Here is a 24,392-nt window from a genome sequence, read left to right on the forward strand (position 1 = left end):
TTTCGTGCAAGCGTTGCATGGTCAGCGCAGCGTGATAAACGCTGCGGTCCTTAGAATACCTTACGTATGCCTTTTCTAGTAAAATACGCACATACAGAATATATACGTGTTGTTATGATGCTTCAGATGTGCGCGATAATTGCTTTTTAATTGACAATCGCACAAATTGGAACGCTGAATCTTGAGCAACATTGGTGCGCACTGCAGGTGGGGTCGGCCGTTTGGTGTATCCGCTAGTGCCGTTTAAATTGCCCGATGTATACCGTTAAGAGTGGACAAACAGACAATTAACAGACAGACCAAAATTTTTGCGTCGAAGGTCCCCAAGAAAGACTATCGTCTTTAAAAAGAAAATGAACAAAGCCGTACGTCAGGCACGCCCAACCCAAGTGCCCCCATTACCTTGATTGTATCAATGCTCCAGTTTTTTTTCTTTTTTTGTAATGGTTGCAAATTATACACAACAACACACGAGACCGTTCCTTCTGCTGTGCTGTTCTAGTGTTGACAGTGCACATGCGGCTAAAAGTAGTTGATGGTCAAGTCCCCAGAAATGATTGGCGTGCTCGGCTTCAACAATCACGAAGCAGCGCCACGCCTCGCCTATTTTTTCGTTCTGTGTAGGAGTTTTCGCAGCGTATTGTCTTGCGCTGCTTGCGCGGCCGTAGTGCGTGCTTGTACACGCACTAGCGTTCCTTCTGATAAGCAGTGCGTACGCCGCAAAGCGGGGCATATACCGGTCTGAGAGGAAGTGCCAGTAAACATGGCAGCGAACGTTTGGTAAGTATACCCGATCATTCGATTGGGTGCTGGCGAACGTGAACATATATTTTTTTGCCAGTCTAATATTTTGTGCGTGTGTGTGTGTGCACTAGTGCTTCTCTCGCTGCTTGTTTCCCAAGTGTATCCGTTACTGCACGGCGCCGATCCTCCCTTTGCCGCACCCTCGTTTCAATCTACAATGCCTCCCTCCGTCCTCCTCTTTGTCCTTTAACGCCGAAGCTGTTAAGGCTAGTCGTAATTTGTGTGGCCTACGGGTACCTTCCGAGTGGCCTACGCGAAAACTCTCGTCGTCATAAACGGGTGTGTACCTCAAAATTTGGTGAACCTCACTATACCCACCACAGGTCCACGCAGGCAATAGGTGGCCCAACTGCTGCGATGGCGGCGAGCCGCAGACCCCGAGTACGTGCAACTGTAGAATACTAAGGAACGCGATAGGCAACTGTGGATGCGAGAAGACTCCGAAGCCACGCAAGGCCTACGCCAACGATGACGTGCCCGTACATCTACGAGATGTGCGAATGCTCGGTTTCAGCGAGTCTCCGTCTCTAGAGTTTGTACAACCGTGTCGTGTCCGTGACTGTCTGGGATTTTAACTCGAACTTCTATGCTTTGAGAATCAACGTATAAACATTGTAACGAAGGCTAATGTTTCTGTCTGTACGTGCACTCTATAGATTCAACAATGTCTCATCGCGCCAGTGCTGTTTGAAGCCTTCTAAGCAGTTTTCAGGAATGAATGCCACTCGTTGACTCCTATACAAAGTTAGTTCAATAGTAGTAATGAAAGGTTGTGGAAGGAGGTAGCTTGAACAACTAAATAACCGATCTTTCGCGTATGCAGGAAGCGTTACTTTCCACCCCTTAGGCACTGGAGTTGCAGCAGAGCCTGTGACACATCACGTCCATATTACAGGAGTGACAAGAAGATGTTGCTCGAGGACCATTCATTTATTTATTTATTATATTGTGGGCTGTTATGTGCACATCAATGCATGTTATTTCTTTAATAACCCTTGGAGACGCGAAAAGCTCAAAAATGTATTAACCAAAGCGATCCACCGTATACGACATACAAAGACCACAGCGCTACGAAGACGTCAAAGCTGTGGGCTTCGAACTATAAAATGTTGCGTGGGAGGGAATTCAATGAATCCTCATGTTAGTCTCTCCAACGTTACCCTTAACTTATACAACTTGCAAGAAGTCGACACATTTTTGGGAGAAGTTGACACACGGGACCACCTATACAACGCATGGTAGGACAAAAAATACAATGAAATATAAGACTATGTGCAAAATCACATATGCTATGAAAAAAGCGAGTAATGAGGTAGAAAAATAATATAATCTTAGAGGTTTCCTCCTTGTTGGGGATTTCTCTACAAACAAACCGATAATGAAGCGAGGGTGCTATTCTGGATACTGTTCAATTCCATCGTATTGTCGCATTTCATAATGATGGCATTTTTGGTCAGTCAGAGAGGCCGCAGCAATCCACTGGCCAATCAGCATTGATCAATGGCGTAATGGACAACATGGTGGAATTTGACAGTGTCTTGAATAACACCCCGAGAGAAAGACAAGGAAAAGCAAGTCGTTGTGTTTATTCGATTTGTCGAAATAATAATCCAGAAAAGGGGACAACCAATATCGTGGTCATCATCATTAGCCTAACTATCAACGTATAGGGTGATAACTTGTGGCAGAATATTCTCCCGGTCATTTCCATGACGCCCCATTACCACAAAAGGTGCTCATGCGCGGCTTGGAGTGCGCGAAGCAGCTCTTTCACTAGCCTGTGTAACGCTGTCTCTTCGGCCACACCGCGCTCCCTTGGTCGCAGGTGTTGGGGCAGTGCCAAGTAGGCCACGCCTTCCCTCGCAGTGCGCCTGCGTTAACGTAACCGAGTCTCTCTCCAGGCCTGTCGCCGCTCGCCGCCTGTCATCTCTCTCGTTCCACCCTCTCCATCATTCGCCACTCTCGAACTCACTCCTCACGTGGGCATTATCTCACCCACGCCACCTCTCCAACTGTCAGCGAGAAGCCGCGAGCCGGCGGTTGCGCGCGCTGCACGCGCCTCGAGAATTTCGCGGCGCCGACAACGTGGACAGCGCACCGCTGCTTACCGCGTGATCGCGCCGACGGGCGGGACGCCGTCGCAGCGTGCTTCCCGCTAGTGTGCCTGTACTTTACCCGGCTGTCGCCTGCGTTGTGAGGGTTAGCGAAGCCGATAACGTTCGCGAATGGCGACGTCAACACCGATGAGGCGCGAGCCAGGGAAGCCGAAAGCAAGCGACGGCAGTGGAAGACCAGTGACACCGACGAGGTGCAAGTCAAGAACACCGATCGCGTTCGAGAATACAGACGGCGCGTGGGTAACACCGACGAGACACGAGCCAAGGAAGCCGAGCGCAAGCATCTTTAACGCTTCCCGCCCCCTGTGTCTTTGCGTTTCAAACAAACGTAGAGTAAACGCTACACCGAGTTTCACTTCAAACCATTCTTCTAGCACCGTGTCGACGCCCGTTTCAACCGGGTCAACGCCGTGCGCACCGCTGCTGCTTCGCATCCCATCAGGGTTCCCTTCGAGGAGATGGCTCATAGTTTTCAGGGGCGAAGCTCCTTAAGCCGTGGGTCATGCGTCCGCAATGTATGTAGACGACAAAGGGGAACTGATATTAAGGCGCGCTCTTCGCTGACGGAACCATTCCACTCTTTCGCCATTAATCTTAATACTGTAACGTAACAAAAAAAAGAACAAGGACCACAGTGTTGGCTGGCACAGAAAAGCGTTAGCCCATTCGCAAGTATGAAAGTATTATAATTTAGTTTTCGACACATAACTGAAACCCGTATACACTGGTGGTCTTCGCGGTCCTGCACGCTACGACCACATACAAACACGAGCATGCATACACTATACATGTTGCATACGAAAAAATGGCTGACACAGTTCGCAGACGTGATTTATCATGGATGAGGCACGGAAGATGGTGAGGCACCGAACCGTGCGGGAAGGTGTTGACGTCGGCCGATACACACGGTCAGATACATCATGTGTGGACGGCTGCGTCGCTAAGGGAGTACGTTTCTTTCTACGAATGATAAACTTCCAGCAGCTGTGGAGACAAGCCAGCTCGAATCCTCTGCGGTGAAAATAGATGCGTGATAAGAAAGGAAAAAAATAGAGAGAGAATGAGAGCCCGTATTTTCTCTATAAAAATACTGAGATAAGAATAGCATTTTCTCGGTTTTTTATGGCACCACCCGTATTCAAGCGGTCGAGAGGTTAATTAAGAAGAATAAACTTAAAAAAGTAACAACACAAAAAAAGACAAAAAAGAAAACGCATCAGAATGTTTTGTAAGCCACTTTATAGGAACTTCTCTAAGCATTGGCATGCCACAGCAAAACTTAGGTCAGCATGAAGAGCAGACAAATTGCGGAAGGCGTACATACATTGCAACTAAAATTTGCTGTGTCTGTCTTTTCAGCGTGTAAAATAATTCAGCAGGAAACCCTTTTGGGCTCAACTCGAGTCTAACAATCATGATATCAACGTTTATTGACGCTGACTTACCTGTCGTAGGGAGCCGGGTGTTCGTACGAGGAAGTACACCATATATGTAGGAATCATGATGATGGATGAGAGGGAAGTGAACCATCCCAACATCTCCGCCCACCACGGATACGCGTATGTCTTAGCGTACACCAGTGGTTGGTACCTGATCACAGAGGACAGGAATATGGCCTGCAGGAGGGTGAGAAGGCAGCGATGTTAGAGTGATGATGAGTCTTCGCAAGGCCCGTTTCTTGTGCCTGATTACAAAAGTATATAGGTTGACCGACATGAACTAAACAGAAGACATATTGCTCGTATACAGTTCTCCAGTAACAATAACAAAGTTTCATGCCACTAATCACTAAATGGGGTGGTAGGCTCCGTATGCGATCGTCAATCTTTCTTATCTGTGTCCAGCTTAAAAAAAACATTTGGTCTGTTTAGCACGTGTAGAAGTGCGAAGTCTGGTTGGTCTCACTTCGGCTTCAGTGACTAGCGCTATCTGGTCTGTCGATGATGTGATGAAAGAGCACCGCAATTAAAGTGCAACAACTTCTCAACAAGGAGACGAAGATGACGACTCGGCGAATCTTGTCCGTGCAGCATTGAGGCAACTTATAAATAACCACGTGTAAATAAATCACGACAATGCGACCTCTGTTATGCTCACTCGGCTCACTTACATTCAATATCGTATATATGGCTTCAAAGTTTCGTGAAGAGCACCTGAAATAGCATGAGATTTTTAGGATATCAAAGAAAACTGGTATCTCATATATTTGGACGGCCTACGATATTTCAGCAAAAACAGCTGCCCTCAAGTTGATAAAAAAAATTCAGTGATCAAGCTTTTCCTAATTACTTGTTGCAGTATAAGTTTAGCAGCAGTAAAATGCGCCCCCTCGCCATACAGGTCGTCAAAAAGACAGGTACCTGTCTGGCACGGTATTTCTATACAAATCACGTATTTTTCTAAAGTATAGCTCCTATAATGTTTTACACCACTGCCTTCTTGCTGTTGATTTCTTTTTATTCGTGTTCCAACAATAATTCTAATCATCTTATGTAGGGCACCTGGCTTGTGGTTCAGTTACTCTCCAGGCTTTATGCCAAAGGTTTTCTAGCTTCTCTCACGTCAAAGCCTTCCTAAAAAGTTCGCACAGTTTTACTGGTTATCGAGCCGATTCGTGCAAGTTTAATCAATCACTCGTCACGTACCACACACATGGCCGGTATGAACACCTTCCAGCCCAAACGGAGCAGCAGGATTGGTCGGCGACCAATCATTTCCTTGATGTTGTCACATAAGTTTCTTGTTCCTGCGCAGCAAGACTCAAGTCTCAACCAGAGTACTGCTGTTGTGAGTCGTTTTACATAACACATAAATATAATAACTTACGCATCGCTAACACGGTTCTAAATGAGTTCCTATTTATAGTTAACTGTTTTCGTTTGTACTGCCTCTTTATAAGAGACATTTATGTCTTCACGTTTCAGGAATAAAATATGGGATTTTATATAAAAGTCTAAATAATTGTATTTTGTTATTGTAATTCTAATCTAAATGGAATCCAAACTAAAAAATACAAACTGCAGTTATTTCCAAGGGCTTGTATGAACTATTTCCATGGACTCTTGTCAATTCTTCTACAATAGCACACGAGGCTTGTGAGCCTGGAAACGCTTTCGTACTCACTTAGATGTGTAGTATAATAGCCTTTATATCTTTGATGCTTGGGCCTGGGCCGGACAAACGCTATCTAGCAATCACGTACGGCACTTGTAAGGTAAAAATACGGTGCTTGACCGTAAATAGGTGCTTACCGTAGACCCAAGCTAGCGCTACTGCTTGAAAAAACACAATGAACAGCAGCGTGATGCCGCTGATAGCGTAGTAGTCCATTAACTGGAAAATGTACATTCCACCCTGAAATTTTAACAGAAAGAAAGTAATTTAAACGCATTGCGAATCCACAACTTTGTGGCAAAGAAAGTATTTCTTTTTTTTTTTCAATGTTCTAGTGGAAGTTTTAGAGGCCAGTTAGGGAGGTGCCTAGTGGTCGGTTCAAACGACCATCGAAGCAGCTACAAAAATTGCAGAAGCAAAGAAATTAAGCACGAAATACTGTGCTACTGAGAGCATTTAATTTTGTTATTCCTATAGATGCATACAGAGCCCTGATTACTGTATAGCTTATTATGAAAACGATAATTACTTACGTATTACTCGTACCTAACTACGCAATTACACATAATTGTTGGCTGTTTATGCACTCAGCTGAGAACAACATGGATTTATGGTTTTATTCATGTAAGACGATCCCTGTGTTGTATATCCTCATTTTTAAAGACGATATTTTTTTCGGGGGGGGGGGGGGCAGGAGAATCTTTGGCGCAAAAATTTGCCAATGTCCGTTTGTCCGCAATGTCCGTTTGTCCACCTTTAACGGTACCCTAAACGGCACCAAAGTGGCCAAACGCTACTCCAAATGGCCGACCCCATCCACAGCGTCTACCAATAATGCTAAGCGTTCATACTTGTGTGATTGTCAATTAAAAAGCAATTATTGCACATATCTGAGGCACCATAACAACACGTCAATATTCTGTAAGTGCGTCTCTTACTAGTAAAGGCATACATAAGTAATTATAAGGACCGTAGCGTTTATCACATTGCGCTGATCAGGCAACGCTCGCACGAAAAGGCAAGCGTTTGCAACGCTTTGCTAAGACGACACGGTGGTGGCACCTACCCGTCGCCTTGCGTTCTACACGTTATCACCTCCGAGACTGGCGTGCAAGGTGCGTGCGCTTCGTTTTTCAAGATAACTGCCAGATAGCGCTCATGTCTCACGTGTGACGTGACTTGATGCGCTCGTTCGCCTCTGCTGCACGATCGAGACACTCTAATGGAGCACCTCCAGAATACCATTGAGCGATTTTCTTTCGCAGAACATCAAATAAACGTTTTGTTCACTCTCTCCAGACGCTAGTCTTCCGACGACATTTGCAGTGTAACATGCAGATAGGGGCCGATTTTTTTATCCCTTTGCGATGCCCTTTACTATCGGCTGTCTATAATTTGATGAAATTTACAAAATATGATGCCAAAGTTATTGCGAACAAAGCTTGATCATGAGTAGATGTGATAGAAAAAGCTGCAGTGTGTTTACCAAAATAATTGCAACTACAATGTGAATAATTATTTCATCATTATTTAGTCGGTCATATGGTATAAATTTGCATAAAGTGAATTGAACGACCAACTCAAATTAAAGACAATTCTTATCTGGGGGCGGCAAACATTCTTGATAAAGTGAAAAACGTATTTTGAAACTCTTGCCAGACTCCCCACGCCCAACATCTCGTTAGATGTGGTGCTGCCTCAACGAAAGCGATCCTCTGTAGCAAAATATTTCAGCCAGAAGTGTTATGAGAGAACGTTTAGTAACAAGAATGCTTAAAGGGGTCCACAACACTTTTTCAGCACGGTAAAAAAAAAAAGGATGCTGATAGGCAGTCGAGGCTCCAGAGATCACGCAAGCCGAATATTACAGCGCCGTATGTAGCCTAAAATTTACAAGAAATTCTCAAAGCTAGCTAGCGATCGCTCCCTCCTCTCTCTACAAGTGATGTCATATAACCAAATGACCGCGGTATAAACCCAAAGTGCATGACCATTGGCTGACGTGAGCATCGCGAGCTGCGTATACCCGGCGACAACTTTCTGTGGCAGCACGGCCAAGGCTACTTGGGCGGAGCCTATGCACATGTGCTACTGCGCCAAGTAGTCCGACCGCTTCGACGGGTGTTTCGGTTTCGCTGCAGGAAACGCGAGTCGCGTTTTGCTGCACGCGTTTCGCTGCAGGAAACGCGAGTCGCATCTTTGGGAACTCAAGAGCAATTTTTAATAATATTGTGACGTGATTTACTGACGCGTGGACCCAGGTTGCTGGGTGAATGATACATTCAATTATTCATGTAATGGTTACACAACTCATCATGCACGTACCGTGTTTTGAGCACGAAGTTGTCGGATGGTACGCAGGTACCGCCGTCGCCACGTGATGATGTCGTCTCTTTCCAAAAGCTCACAGTTTCTCTTCTGTTTGCGAAAGGAGAAGCCGATATCGTTAAACAGCCTTTGCATCGTTCGCACGCTCATTTTAGGCATGTTCATGTCACTGTCACTGGTTACATCTTGAGCCAGTTTTGCAGCTGCTGGGAGTTCATTCCTCAGAAAGTATTGATGCACTTTTCTTCGTAGAGCTGCGAGGGAGAAGCTGTCATGAAGCTCCAGTCTTGTCTTCCCGGTTTTCGCACGGTCATCCATGGCGGGGAGGCGCAGGCGCTTGCGCTTCGGTGACTTCAGGGTTCCACTGTTAACGTCGAGCTTAATCCGGAAGACACTGCGCTCGCTAACACCAGTGAGCTCGCTGACTTTCCGACATGCGGCTCTCACAGACAGCTGCGGGTCGCTTTTCCTTACTTGCGCGTAAACGTTGTACGCCACCTTCTTGGCCTGTACGGACAGCTTTTGATTTGACAACGCCTGGTACGGCTGCGCAGCTGGTGGACTCGCGGCACGCGGCGGTGTTTCCTCCGTAAGCGACGTTGACGAGCTGTAACCGGCGGACGCCATCTTTGACAGTGAGGAATGCGGTGAGGTAAAAAGGCGATGGAAGCCAAAAAACCCCCAAAAAACCTGAGAGAGCGTGAAACGAAATTTTTTCTACTGCGCAACGTTTTTATTAACTAATTAAAAAAATAAATCCGCGAAAAATGTAAGTGACGAATGGTAAAATCTTAGTTACCCAGAACAGTATACAAACGTTTTCGTTGAGGGACTACATGCTGTGGCGCAGTAAGACAAGCGTGCTTCGGCTCCGTAGCCTTGGCTGTGCTGCTACAGAAAGTTGTCGCGGGGTATAGTTACCACGGCTGCCATGAGATACCGCCCCTTGTCCACGGTCTCACTATAGTGATCACAAAAAAAAAGTAAGTCACAAGTTCAAAGAAAAAAAAAGGAGAGATATAAAGTGATCAAGGTCACCCCAAGAGGACCGACCTAACTCAGGATAACAATGATCAGCTTCTCATCTTCCACGAAATATTGACCCATTACAAGAAACAATTGCAGATATACATTCCCAACCCCACATTAAGCTAGATAGGTCATAAGAAGTAGACTGGAGACGTCTACAAACGAGAACATTTCAAAAGCCAGTGTGCTTCAGCCGCTGCACCCCAGGCAACTTCCCGATGCTGACTGTATCCTATGTAAACACTAGCACGCATACAAAGAAGATATGCTATAAAAATGGGCCCCGTATCTGCATATTACACTGCAAATGTCGTCGAAAGACGATAGTCTTGCGTCTGGAGAGAGTGAACAAAACATTTATTTGATGTTCTGTGCAAGAAAATTGGTGAATGGTATTCTGGAGGCGCTGCGTTAGAGAGCCTCGAGCGTGCAGCGGAGGTATGATGCCTAGAAGTATAATTCTAGGCACTATAACGGAGGCGAACGAGCGCATCAAGTCACGTCACACGTGAGACATGAGCGCTGTCTGGCAGTTATCTTGGAAAACGAAGCGCGCGCGCAAGTCTCGGAGGTGATAAGGGGTAGAATGCAAGACGACGAATAGGTGCCACCACCGTGTAGTCTTAGCACAGTGTTGAAAACGCTTGCCTTTTCGTGCAAGCGTTGCATGGTTCGTGCAACGTGATAAACGCTATGGCCCTTAGAATTATCTATGCCATTTCTAGTAAGAGACACAAATACCGAATATTGACGAGTTGTTATGATGCCTCAGACAAGCGCAATAATTGAATTTTCATTGACAATCGCACAAGTATGAACGCTAAACCTTGGGCAATATTGGTGGGTGCTGCGGATGGGGTCGGCCGTTTAGAGTATCGTTAAACCACTTTGGTGCCGTTTGGGGTACCGTTAAGGGCGGACAAACAGACAAATGCACATACATACATACATACATACATACATACATACATACATACATACATACATACATACATACATACATACATACATACATACATACATACATACATACATACATACATACATACATACACACACACACATGCATACATACATACATACATACATACATACATACATACATACATACATACATACATACATACATACATACATACATACATACATACATACATACATACATACATACATACCAAAATTTTTGCGTCGAAGGACCCCAAGAAAAACTACCGTCTTTAAAATGCCCACACACCGCCCGGACCTCCTTGAAACGTGTTGGCGCGACGCTCTGGCTAGCTCAGAACTTGAAGACCATGTTTAGGCTATCTGGCAGGCCCGGGAAATGGCGGAAAGGCTAAACCTTACCGCGACCACCCGTGTAGCATAGGCCCAGCCGCTAATCTACAGGTTTCTGCTGCAGGTTTAATCTGCTGACATAAAGATATGTCTATCCATACACAACCCCGTTGTCATACCCTTCCTGAGTAGCTTTCAGCGTGCTCACTGGCACGAAAGAAGAGGGCAAGCGCTTGAAACGTGTGGCAAATTCTTGTAACCTTTATTCTTTACGGGCTCTCAAAATATTTGCGCCAGTTATTTAGTGAAATAATAAGCTGTTTTAATGAAGTCATTTGGTGATTGCTTGAAAAATTGTCGCACGGCTCCTTTAATTTACCATTATCGCAGTGCCTGCAGTCTCATGCACCCCGCCAATAGTGCACAGAAATGACAAAAGTAAGCCGCGTTTCCGTATGAGGACGCTATGCGGCAAATAGCTATCCGGAGCGAAAAGTCGACAATGAATACTTACCTCGGTTGTCATGGGAAGACCAAGAAGGAAGTGAACCAAAACCAAACAGAAGTTTATGACCCTCCGTTTGGTGACCAGCCGTGGCCATTGGTCAATCAGACCAGCCGCTATCGCTTCCAACGGACAAAACTGCAAAATCAGACGACAGAACATATACGTGTGCGATCAGTAGAGAGCGGCATAACGTGGAAGCTTTTCGGCGGTAATTAAGTATTTCGAAGTCATGCGAGGGACAAAGAGCACGCGTATACGACTTGGAACACACGCTAAAGAAAGGCTGGAAGTATTTAAACAGGGAAGCCACTGACCGGTGTTTCGAATGTATGACACGCGCTGTAGGCGGACAATATTGCGATCTGAAACCCGGGAGGCCCGGAGGCGGCAGTGGAACAGGCGCTTCAGGAGGCCTTGGACGTGACTGAGTCCTAACTGGGAGGAACGGATCTCCGACTTTCCATATCCAAGTCGGAGCTCATGTTATACAGACCGGCAAGGCAGGGAGTTCAGACGCCTGTGTCACTCGACTAGATCACCATAGACTTTTACACGAGTGATAGTCAGAAGATCCCCGTGCTAAATTTGATCGGAATTATCGGACTGTTTGCTCGATTACAGAAGCTGTAATGGCTAAACCTCTAAAAGTGAGACGATTCTCATATTAATCGTAAGAGTCTCCGAGAGAAAAGAGGGGCTAGGCGAAGACAGCGTATACTTAGGGCACACCCCGCATTTCTCATGAGCCTTGCAGTGGACTATAACCGAAAGAGACAAGCTCGATACGTGGATGTGGAAAAGTGTCAAAAGTTCTCAGGCTCCAAATCAGGTAGGCACGTCTTGGAGGCGGCGCGTCCATACTACAGTCAAAATGAGGCTGTTCAGCTGGATGAGAAGTCAACAGAGACGTACGCTGTTGTTCTCTTCCCCAAAAATGTGTGCTCACGGCACAACGTGGGCGGCTGAGCAGCTCCCAGCAAGGGCTCCTGCCAGCTCAGTACGGGTGCTCCGGTAAAGTCACCGTCACAGCCGTCAGCGAACAGGGCGAGCTCTTATATGCGACCTCGGTAGCCGCCACAATGGTTGACGTGGCAGAGCAGGTGGCGGTGCAGTACTGGCGATGCGGGATCCTAAACCGCCGTATATTTACACTGACTCCTGAGCAGCCATTAGGACCTGTGCCTTAGAAATGGCTACTAGATAGTCGGTAGCATTTCCGGAAAGCAAGACAACCACTAATTCTAGATCCGTGAATTAATCACGTAATTTTCTGCTCATGGGCGATGAAGGGCTACCGGGTCATCGAATGCCATTGAGGTTGCTCATCGCCGTGCTCGAGAACTCACGCACCGCAACGGTGACAAGACGTCAATGAATTCGGAGGAGGTCAGTCACAGAGATCCCTTATTAACCTTTCACGAGATGTCTGTGACTCTAAAGACGAACGCAGGCGCTTGCTGCGTACACACTTAAAACTATGCTGAGCTCAAGCAATCACCCTGAGGATGCTTCAGACGAAGTCTTATCCCCCGAGAGGCTTGCTTCGTCGGATCAACAGCAATATCGACCCACAGTGCCCAGATTGTGGAGACGCATTTAGCACTATAACGCACATGCTCTGGCTTTGTTCTGCGTTACGGGACACGTCACACACTAGCAAGCACTGCACTAAAAATCTAGTCAACGAATGTCCAGAGAGCCCGTGAAAGAGCGGAAAGGCATGGCCTCCTGATTCCGACATGGGAGGGCTGCTCTCATGTCGGAATCCAGTGGCGAGCCGAGGGCCCCAGCGAATCCTTCCAGGCTAGTCCCCCACGATGTCATTATCATCTGTCTGTCTGTCTGTCTGTCTGTCTGTCTGTCTGTCTGTCTGTCTGTCTGTCTGTCTGTCTGTCTGTCTGTCTGTCTGTCTGTCTATCTGTCTGTCTGTCTGTCTGTCTGAGCGAAGTTTGCATGCATAAAATATTCGGACGTTTCCTAAAAAGTAGCACAACTTTCGAATTGAAGATGGATCGCAAGAGATACTCATTACAATAGTATTTAAACAACTCTTTTTTATCCAGCTTGGGGCACTGGAAACACAGGCGTCCCTAAGAATTTGCTAAAGACAACCCGAAGCAAAAGCTGCGTTCTTTTTTTTTTCTTCACAGTAAATGTGTCAACCCTCCTCCGCGCCCCCTGTGAAAGCTTTCTGCACTTCACATAGTTTGACCCTGTAGACTCCGTGATCGGCCCGCCTTTGACCAAGCGGCGATGATTACGTAGTTTTGTGATGTCATCTCAGGATGATGATTTTTCGCATCACTTGTGTTGATGCTGCCGACGCCGAAAGTCGAATTTCGTGTTTCGTGAGTCATCTAACACTTCAAAAATGTTTTACGACGTGCTGCGATCGGCTTATACCAATACTGGACTGACTGGTGAAGCACAGTGCGCATTTTTTTTTCTTCATACCTTGCGAAGCTTATCAGAATAGCCTGTACTTCGCGTGAAGCCGATTCCCCGCACAGTTTTCTCACGAAGGAAGACGTTTGGATCTAACAGAAATCCAATGGTCTCAGTACCTGGCTGTTTATGCCGAGAAAGAGCAGCATGACGAAGAAGAGTATCGACCAGATCGTCGAGGCTGGCATTCGAGCGACGACTTCGGGATACACCAGGAAGGCCAGGCCAGGTCCTGAGGATTGCCAGCGAGAAGGTTGCGAATAAAGAATTTGTGGTGGTTCACTATACGGCGATACCTTCGTTACTTGGTAACATTTTCGGAACAGCTTGTGTTACTTAATTTACTGAAAAAAAATTACATTGAGAAGTAAAACAATGTCCGAAATAACTATGGAACATATATAGCACGATTGGTTATATGAGCTGGAAAAAAACAAATATGTGTGTGAAGGACAAAATTTTAATGGCCAAACGCCCTCGTATATCACGTGCGCGCTGATTTCATTTATTAGAATATTAGTGAACCGTGTTTCAATTTGAGCATGTAGAATTTAGTTTGGCGGCGTGCTGATCGAGAAGCGACAAATCACGTTGAAATATCTAACAAAGTTCAATGTACACACACACACACACACACACACACACACACACACACACACACACACACACACACACATATATATATATATATATATATATATATATATATATATATATATATATATATATATATATATATATATATATATATATATATATATATATATATATATATATATATGAGATCTAACAAACAATGATGCCAAGAAATGTATAATGGAAGTTATTAGAACCAATGTTGTGTAAATAAGATGAAATAATAATAAGCTCGTAATAAGTTCACGTGCTACGTGACGCCACAGAGGCTCATAAAAGGGTGTTCCACACTCGCCGCTATGGTTACAGATGGCGCTGACTGACACTCCCACGTTGAAAATCACATATAAACGCAATAAAGTGGCTGGGGGGATGGCCGCCGTGATAGCTCAGTGGTTAGAGCATCAAACGCGTTATTCGAAGGTCGTAAGTTTGATTCCTGTTCACGGCAAGTTATTTTTTTCACCCACTTTTCTTTATTATTATTTACATTACATTATTTCTAATAACTGCCCATATATACTTCTTGGCATTATTGTCTGTTAGATCTCATCAATATTGTGTCAAAACACGGAAAAACGAGCCCTTAGGTATACCCTTCTTTCCCTATATATATATATATATATATATATATATATATATATATATATATATATATATATATATATATAGGGAAAGAATATATATATATATATATATATATATATATATATATATATATATATATATATATATATATATATATATATATATATATATATATATATATATATATATATATATATATATATATATATATATATATATATATATATATATATATATATACCAAGCGGCTATCCTCTCAGCCACTCTATTGGGCATATATGGGAATTTAAACGTGGGAGTGGGAGTGTCCGTCAGCGCCATCAGTAGCGAGTGTGGCACACTCTTTATGAGCCTGTGTGGCGTCACGTAACACGTGAACTTATTACGAGCTGGCAGCTGACCAATAGTTCCTCGTATATATATATATATACACACTGACCTGCCATTCAGTGGCTATCTAGGTGGCAGGCAGGGTCACTGGGCACTACTCCAGCGTTCAAGCCAGTCAGAAACTGTTAATAAAATGCACGACTCTCACCAGATTTTGCGACGTCTCCCACTGTTTTGCTGGCAATAAAGGCCATGTGACCAAGCACGGAGAATATAACTGTTCCGGACAGGAGGCTCGTCATGGGGTTCACGATGCAAACAATCGCTGAATCTCTGCGGTAGTGACCACACAAGTAGTGTGCTTTAAGGCGTATGTCAAGTAGGAGTGCATTATCAGAGGCATGACCCCAGTATAATGTGCGTTAAGTAGGATCACTGGATTTCAGAGATGCCGTCAGTAAGGCACAATACGTCATTTATGATTACAACAAACCTCTAACGTATCGACTGCGAAGGAGCCATTTTTAAGCAGTATTTTTTCTTTACTAAACCACCAAGAGAGCTAGCATTCTGGAATCGATAAAGTAGCCTAGTAGTTTGTGTACAGACGTTCTCAATATATAGCGAGAAATATTTTATGAAGGAGCAGATCATAAAAGTGGTATTTGATGCGTTTTATTGAATAACTCTGCCATAGTTTCTTAATGTAGGCACCTGGTGTCAGTTCCTTATCTGATATGTCAGTTTACTGATAAGTCCTTATATTTGTGGATACTATAAAGAACCGCGAGGTTTTTTTGTTGTGTCTAATCTTCACAGTTAAGGCGTGGCAGGTGCATAGACTCTGACGTAATTATATCTTTTTGAATGCACGTACGTCAAGTATTTAAATCCAATGGCCAAACGTATTGTGTGATGAACGCTAGTTTGGAGCTTAGAAGCAGCACCCTACTTATATACCTGTATAGTACACGTTAAGCGATATCATCCACAAGTGAAGCTTGGGTTGTTTGCTCTCTCGGGACGTAAGAGGAGACGTCAGCCGTATCTAAGTTTTGTTAATTTGCCTTTAAGACGGCCTTTTTTTGTATGCGTTGCATATCATACGGCTGAAGGGCGTAATTTTGCACTTGCACTCATAAGTATCTGGCGTTGCCATGGTTCATTCCACTCAATGAGTATCGATCTTTTATGGAAAACGATCATTTCGAGGCGCGTGAATTAGAATAGCACGCATATACAATATGTAATGTATTCCGCAGATCCACGGGAGAAGATAGGATGGGCGTGAAGGAAACAAAAACAGTGGCTCAGACGTTGCAAGGAGAACATGAACTCAATATTAAACAAGGACCTTCGGAGGATGCTAACCTGAAGAAATTTTGATGGAAGCTATTGTAACTTCCAAGTGTCATCAGAGAGCCAAAGCCTACTCCGTAGCTGTAGAACACCTGGGTACCGGCAGCAATCCACACCTGGAAGAAAAATTTTCAGTGCAGTGAATAGACAACATGGGACTGGCGTAATGGGGTGCTCTCGGTATACGCGACATCATTCTACCCAAGCGTGAATATAGTTTGGTCTGATATCAAGAAGATCTCATTTTGTCACCGCGCGTTTACGTGTTGTTACTGTGTTTTACTACCATTTTTACTAGTCGTGGTGACCTATGATCATTAATATTTTGGCTATATAGATGCCAGAAGTTTCACTTCATTTGCATTAGCTTTACACTGTTCCGTAAAGGATGTTGCTCTTATAACGCATCGTGCATATTGCCATGGTCGTGCACGTGGAGGGTTCTTCTTAAGGGAGGGAGAGGGTGGAGTTTCACCCCCACCCTCTTTAAATTGATCGAGTCTGATCACGGACAAGCTTCGCACACGATTCAAAAATGAAAATTAGGCAGCGACGTACGTTTCGTAGCGGCCCGCTTTTGGTTCACAACTTTTCGGGTGTAAACAGGAGATGTAAACAGTTCTTGGGAGGCGAAATTGAGGGCCATTTGGCCAAAACACTGTACTATAAACAATGACAGATCATTAATGGTATGTATGAGACTAAGCACCCCTGTTTTATTATTTAGGTGCAGACCCACCTGCTCCCTCCTCCCCCACCGCTGCCTCGTTCACACCCTTATGAATATTGCCTTAGACCTTCTATAACAAACAAACAAGTATTGGAGCCCTTAGGGCTACTTTCAGAAAGAAAATGTCTTTCGAACAAAGCTCCTGCTTTTCACTCACTTCCTCCGCTGAAATTCCAGTGCTTCCTAGGAAAGGGTGTCGCCGCGAGAGAAGAAACTCAGTTGTGAGCATCATTATTTACGATTACGACGCTTGAGAAGTGACTAGGAAACTCGTTCCCAGTCCTCCCAGCACAGCGTTCTTACAAGTTACCAGACCGACTCAAGAATAGTTAAGAAATGTGCTCACCCTCGGTATTAGCAGTTTACTCCAGTCCGGCTTGATGTAAAACATGAGGCCATCGGTCGCCCCACTCAGTGTGACGCCTCTCACGAGCAGGACGAGCAGGCAAACGTAGGGAAACAGCGCCGACACCCAGACAATCTGGAATGAAGATAGGCATCGTAGGCGAAAGGTCGCATGAGGCAGCAGTATCGGACCTCGCAATTTTTTTATTAAATAATCGGAAAATCGCGTGATAATCGCGCGGTTCGCCTTCACGAACCATTTACTGCAGAAGCCCGTGCGCGGCCTGGATCTGTCCGGGGAATATGGAATCCAGGTGGTTAAGTGTATACCGGGTGATTGCACTTAACAAACCCCCTTGGCCTTGGACTCGAGCACATATCCCGATGTACTTCATAGAATTGCAGCCTCAGCTTCTTCCCTAAGTTCTACACCGACGCATCGAGCTCTGATTTTGGTGACTTATTTAGTGGTTGGTTCGTCTTCTACGGATGCTGGTGTCCTGGACCCCCATCCAAGTATTTGTGCAGCAGGAGTTCACGTGAATTTGTCTGACGTTAAGCACATCAAGGTAATAAAAAACAGTTATATACACAGATTTTGTGAGCACTGAAATATAATAGAAAACTCCCATAAAGCATAAAAATCTTATTTACACGTGTCTTCTCGTTTATGCACCATTTATGCTACCAAGTAGCCTGAGAAGGCGTGCTGGGTCTTGGGGCACCGATACATTGAAGGCCACGTATTTTGCTTACAAGCTGGCTACATCCGTCCACAAAAACGCTGGTAATCTATCCATGACTGTTACCGCTCAAAGCATGCAGTCCTATCACGATAAAATGCTCAGATTAATGTGGCGGCACTTGGGTGACACTGAGAAAACCAACTCCGAAATCGCCCGAACCATGACAACGAGACGACCGGGGTACCTATATGGGTTTGTTGTTCATTGCAAACAGGCTTGTAGCATTACGCAGAACAAACGAGGGCAACGCAGAAGCATGTGGAGGACTGAAATGGTTGTTGGAAGTTAGCGCTTTTGTTTGCTATGTGATGTGCCTCTTCGTTTTTCCCGTGCTATAGTACAAGTTGGTTCGAGAAGACAAGATGTTTCAACACACAGTCCGAGAATAGAACACGTAACAAGCGGAGAAAGTTGGGCTAGTGGGTACGGGAACACTAGAGGAACGCTACACGTATGGGATCTGGCAAGGAAACGTGGTTTCCAATAAACCAGTTGTGAGTCTGAGCTCGTTTTCGTAATTTTTTCCTTGTGTCCGTCCTGCCGCGCAGCTTTTTTAGGATACCTATAAAGTATGCAGAAGTAATGTTTCACTGTGGGTGAACCCTGAAGCTGTACTAAATGTATAGAGAAGCAATGCAGTACTTAGCCTTTTAATATAGAGTTTGCGAAATCAGAATACAAAAGAAAGAACATACGTAGTAAGTCCGTCAGCCGCCCGATTTGAAGGGCTGTGCAAGAGGTTTCAGTATACTGCTTACAATAACCAGATTGGGACCCTGCTCTATAGATGTACACTGCTGTGTGAAGTCTATAAAGTACTAAGATTCACACTTCTTGTCTTTTGGCCATACCAGTAGCGCAAACTCAAGGTATTTCTCTCCCTTTGCTACAGCTGCTACCTTATCTGCAAACGTCCCATGATTATGAGAAAACAAGGAACTAGTCTTCGCAGAACGCATCCCGTTTTATTTCAAGACCACTGGCTGATTTGCAAGGAAATGAGAATATGTGCCAAGTAATTCTGAACAGGCAATCTGGGTACTCGGGTGACGTGTAGCGCCTGATTCAGTGCTCTCCTCAACTCTTGCTAAGTTTTAAGTGCGGAGCATTTCTTAGTGGCACGATGTCGCGCTTCGGCGTCGGTGGTGGCACCATCCACACCCTTATTGCAGGGAGCCTACATGGCCGCCTGTTAATGTAGGCTCCCTACATTACTGTGTATGATCGCGTATCGCGTCTCGTGCCGGCCCAGGAAACATCCGTAAAACATTCCCCTGCTCCCCCACTAGTTCACTATATCCCCAACTCTCGCCTCGCAAGGACGACGCATGCAGCGTCTGCTAGTAAAACAAAACTACTGTTCACACTGCGCGACCGTTCACTGGCTAGTCTGTATATGTAGGCACTGGATGACTCGTTAGGAATTTAGTCAAGGGTGTCTTTACTTGGATTTCGCTGAACGTTGAAGGCAACACTTCTCCTTTATTCAACAATTAGGAATGATATAGAAGAAATAACAATTAAGCATTCCATAATTATGCCCAATCGCGCAACATTAACGCGATACTCTCACCACTCTGTGACGCGTTTACTTGAGTTTCTCCCGTGGGAAGACACGGGCGGCATTTCAGGGGCGAAGCTCCTCTTAGTCTAACCTTGTCATGCGTAACCGAGAGAAGAAGAGGCGAAAAAGAAAAGAAGGCAGTACCTCCCGAACGGTATAATATACGGCGCTGTCTCGTAGAAGTACATACAAGTTGCAGTCGAGTGACGATATTCTAGATGGCGCTGTACCGCTACTCTTCGATTGGCTGCTGCGCGGGCTGTGCCTGGGTACGTGGAGAACGAGTGCCTCTCTCAGTTTCCTGGATAGTCGCCGTACGTGGTGGATCGTTGGTGGGGCATGGACGAAGCAGAGCGGCGGAGGTGTAGAGACTTCCTTGACTCGCGTCTCGTCGGTGTTACCCGTGCGCCGTCTGTATTCTCGAACGCGATCGGATGCATGGGCGCATGTAAGGACGGATGAACACATGGACAGATAGACGGACGGACGCTTCGCCTCACTCATCATTATTCACTCCGTGGATATGCCGTGTTTTTTTAGAAAACCTGGCGGATCTCTCAGTCACTGGAATTCAGGTAATATGGAAGTAAAACGTTTTGAACAGACGAAGTTGAATTTTTATTGTGGACTAATAAATGAGTGCTTGTACGATGTTTGTCGGTATATGACTATGGCTAGGGCTATTACTATGGCACCATTTGACGCTGACGTGGATTTACCTACGTCGACGCCTTGCGGCGCATCTACATCCAGACTACTAACGTAACAATAAATTTTTTTGAAACGAAGTGGGAGTGGAAATTAAGGAGCCAGCCTCCACTGCGCTGACTCTACCAAAGCGCTCCATATCGGCGCTAGTTATTCTCGTGAATCATGAGGTAGTATTTCACTTCACCGATCACAGACAGCGACACCGTCCATGGACACCAAGGGCACCTTGAGAGGGATGAGGCCTGAAAGATGTTTAGAAGAGTTTAAAGAAGCCCTGCAACACGTTTTAGAATTGTCAGAAAATGCTGCCACTCAGCAGTCTAGGCTCCTGAGATCACGCGACCCAAACTTTAAAGCGCAACACGCTGCCTGGAATTTAAAACTAGTTCTCGAAATCAGCTAAAACTTGCTTCCTATTTACTCTGCAAATGATATTTTAAAGGAGAAGAGACACCAACATTACGTATGTCGCATTTTTTTGCTTCAAGACGTAGTTATGAATCCCTTATATTTGGTACTAATAATACAACAAAGGGACGACTTAATATAGTAATATCGATTAGTATTACCAGTATCGAACCCAATTCAAGATGGCTGCAAAGCACGCCAATTTTCAGCACTGCCCACCACCAAGTGGTCACTTCCAGTAGGGCCACCCCATCTGATCACGTGACCACACTGAATGGTGACGCGATTTTGACTTCACATTTGGTGTGCTCGGCGCGCACGTCTTCGCCACCCCCAGTTTCGTCGCCGCCGTCATCAGCGTTCACAAGCAAGGATGGCAGCACTGAAGAATATAGAATTGCGGCGAATCACGGCGTGGCGAAATGTTTCCATTCGATCCTCTTCTGAGCAGTTATTCTGAAATCGACGCTGGACCAAGCAGTGACGAGACAGCTAGAGACGCACGCTTGGACCACGCTGGCTGGTAAGACATACGAACTCTGCGTGCTGGTTACTTGTTCGCGATGACCGTAGCTCCAAATAATCACATTTGTGCTCACCACTCTACGACGAACTACCCGAAGTGGCACAAAGAAAACGCAAAATTCGCATGAACGCGTTGAATGAATCAAGCGAAACAAAGTAAGTGAAACCATTGCTATGCGGCCAGGCGTCGCCGCCAGAGGGTAGCACATGTAGGCACCACGATGACAACACTAAAATTGTCGACGTCATCGCTGCTCACTCCTCGTCACTCGGCTTTTGAGGCATGTGGCCTGCTGAACGCGTCAAATTACGTCAATAGACAGATTTAGTTGAGCATCCACAGCAGCCGTATAGATGCAACCTCCCATTGCGAATAGCTGGCAAGTTACGCCCGTACGGGTACTGCGGACGCGCAAATAAATCTGTCTAATGTCTCATGGCCGGGAACGCATCGATGAGCCTTAGACGCTCTTTGCGATTGAAATAGAATAGCTTCTACGTAACAGACGTGATTGATACTTTGCCGAAAAATCTCATGCTTGCAAAGCAATCGAACGAACGCCACACCTCTAGTTTGAAATTTGGTCTTCCTACTCCTTTAAACCAAAATGACCACGCCATATACGCAAGTTCACAGCCAATGGCTGATTTGAACATCGTGAGCAACATAGTTACGGTGGCCCCCGAAAGAGGCCGCCTCGCGTCCGCCGTTACACTGAAGGTAGTCATGCACTCTGAGGGGGAAAAAAGTGCTCAAGCTCGTGGCGCCGGCTGGGCGTAAGTAACTTCTTTCTCCCGTGTCGCCCCTCTCTGCCTAGCTCCCAGCGCGCTCGTCGAGGCGAGAGATGAAAGCAATTACAGCGTGCGACAAATATCTGTAACACCACTTGCCTTGACAGATCGTGAAAATATCTGCAGTCGTCGATCCATGAGACAATAAAGTTTGTTCATGAAGCCAGTCAATGGTCACTTGGAAAAGTGTTGTAGGGCCCCTTCAATCATGCATCGCAATAGCAAACTGATTAAAGTGCCCGGTACCTATTATCGTGGGCAGAGAGATTGTAAGTTCAACTCGCAGGTAATCTTAACAGACGAACCTTTTTCTTCCATTTCTACTTTCTATTCTGTATTTTACTCAGCCTTTCTGTCGTGGAAATACATTATGTGAAATCTTGGTAGACCTCGGCATAAAACAATTTCGTGCTATGAAGGCATTGCAGTGAACGCTACCGCGATAACATTGTCTATCACTCCTTCTTGTTTTAAGGCAATGACCCAGGTTTACATCATGCACCAGTTTTAAACGTTTTGAAAGACACCAGGACATCGCAGGTTATTCACACCAAAGACTTGAAGCACATGCTCTTCAAGAATATGCTGCTTTGGGAGCCAGGTGTTATTTGAATAGACGAGCTTCGCTTACGAGGGTACTTCTCTGGCAGTGGTATGGTTAATAATTCATGTTTGCAGTCTACGCTTTTGAAAAGAACACTTCCTAATAATGGAACATGTTTCATGTCATTATCATAACTTCATATTTATCTCTTTTACACTCGCTCTTTTACAGCCACGTCACACTCAATCACAGTCGTTGACCACATTACTCCATATACATTGCACTTTGTCTTGGCGCTCTTTGCTCGTAACCAGCCCTTGAGCCAGTAAAAGGCACACATCATCCTGATCATCATTCTCTCAAAGGCTGTTTCATTTGTACTGGAGTTGCCCTAGAGGAAGCAGGATGTTTGCTTTAACCGAGAAGCGAAGTAGGGTTTCCAGCGGTGTAGGCCTTCTTTGAAAATGGCATTGAAGCCTGTCTGTCGTAATTGGGGCGTTCATGTGCGACCTCAACAGCGCACGATGAAACGTTCGTGTAGCGCTCACAAGTAGGACAAAAGATGGAAGAAACGATGAGAGCATGCGCTGACTATCAAACGAAGTTTATTTTGAAGAGAAAAAACAATGACGAAGACGAAAAGAAAAAGAAGCACATTCTTCACTAACTTTCTTTCTTTCTTTTTTCTAGTGGGTGGTTTCGATATTAAAAAAAATCTTACTCAATTAAGTCATCGATTCTTGGCCGATCCCCCTGAGTTGGTACGAGCCATGTCTGTGGAATCATCATCATCATCATCACTAACGAAGAGAGAACAGGTCACAAGCGAGCGCACGTCACCTTCTTCAAAAGGTCGCTTCACAACACAACCGGATGTCATGCCCTCATCAAACAGGCTCATCAAAATAAACTGCAACTCAGACTCAGCGCCTGTCCTTATTGTTTCTTCTGTCCTATGGATGTGAGCAAAGCACGAAATTTTCATCGTGGACACCTGCCAACTAGCTCAGCTTATACCACCTTAATCCAACAGTAGCATGTAAAGATTGTGCGTAGAACTCTTGGAAACGCGTTGCGTGTTCACCTTTCCGCTTTGGCTGAGACCCCGCCAGATGACGAGGTACACCGTGGCCCAAGCGATGAACAAGTAGAGCGCTATCTCCAGACGCATGTTCCCGATCTCGTGCAGTCCGGACGTGATGCCGAGCACGTGGTTCCTGAGGGCACCACCACGGGCAGCGTGAACAACAGAAATGAATAATAACAAATAAATAAGGATCAGAGAGATACCGGCAAAATAAAATACAGGAGGCCTAGCAGGAGCGTGTCCGGTTTGCTGCCCTACACACAAAGGCAGGGAGGGAGTTTTAGGCGAAGAGAAAGAAAGCAGAGAATACGAGGAGTTGCGTTTCACCTGACAGTTCGTACGAACGTCACAGTAAGCCACTATGATCTCTAGAGGTCGTTTGTTGAACTTCGGGTATTTTATTT

At 45.3% G+C, this 24,392-nt stretch overlaps 1 protein-coding gene across 2 annotated transcripts in view; it reads right to left on the reverse strand.

The window, feature by feature from the left end:
- Positions 1 to 1,724: 1,724 nt before the first annotated feature.
- The window catches only part of LOC142817750 (sodium- and chloride-dependent GABA transporter 1-like), a 41,223-nt gene continuing 18,555 nt past the window's right edge, over positions 1,725 to 24,392 (reverse strand). For both annotated transcript variants that reach the window (XM_075895305.1, XM_075895304.1), the window contains exons 6-15: positions 23,986 to 24,118; positions 17,613 to 17,747; positions 16,549 to 16,652; positions 15,386 to 15,510; positions 13,743 to 13,855; positions 11,185 to 11,313; positions 6,173 to 6,275; positions 5,567 to 5,667; positions 4,367 to 4,537; positions 1,725 to 3,932 (exon numbers count right to left, since the gene is read on the reverse strand). In XM_075895305.1, coding sequence (XP_075751420.1) covers positions 3,882 to 3,932; positions 4,367 to 4,537; positions 5,567 to 5,667; positions 6,173 to 6,275; positions 11,185 to 11,313; positions 13,743 to 13,855; positions 15,386 to 15,510; positions 16,549 to 16,652; positions 17,613 to 17,747; positions 23,986 to 24,118 — 1,165 coding nt within the window. In that variant the 3' untranslated portion in view covers positions 1,725 to 3,881. The remainder of the gene's footprint in view (positions 3,933 to 4,366; positions 4,538 to 5,566; positions 5,668 to 6,172; positions 6,276 to 11,184; positions 11,314 to 13,742; positions 13,856 to 15,385; positions 15,511 to 16,548; positions 16,653 to 17,612; positions 17,748 to 23,985; positions 24,119 to 24,392) is intronic.

This window comes from Rhipicephalus microplus, chromosome 5 (assembly GCF_043290135.1).
Source record: "Rhipicephalus microplus isolate Deutch F79 chromosome 5, USDA_Rmic, whole genome shotgun sequence".
NCBI classification, from domain to species: Eukaryota; Metazoa; Arthropoda; class Arachnida; order Ixodida; family Ixodidae; genus Rhipicephalus; species Rhipicephalus microplus.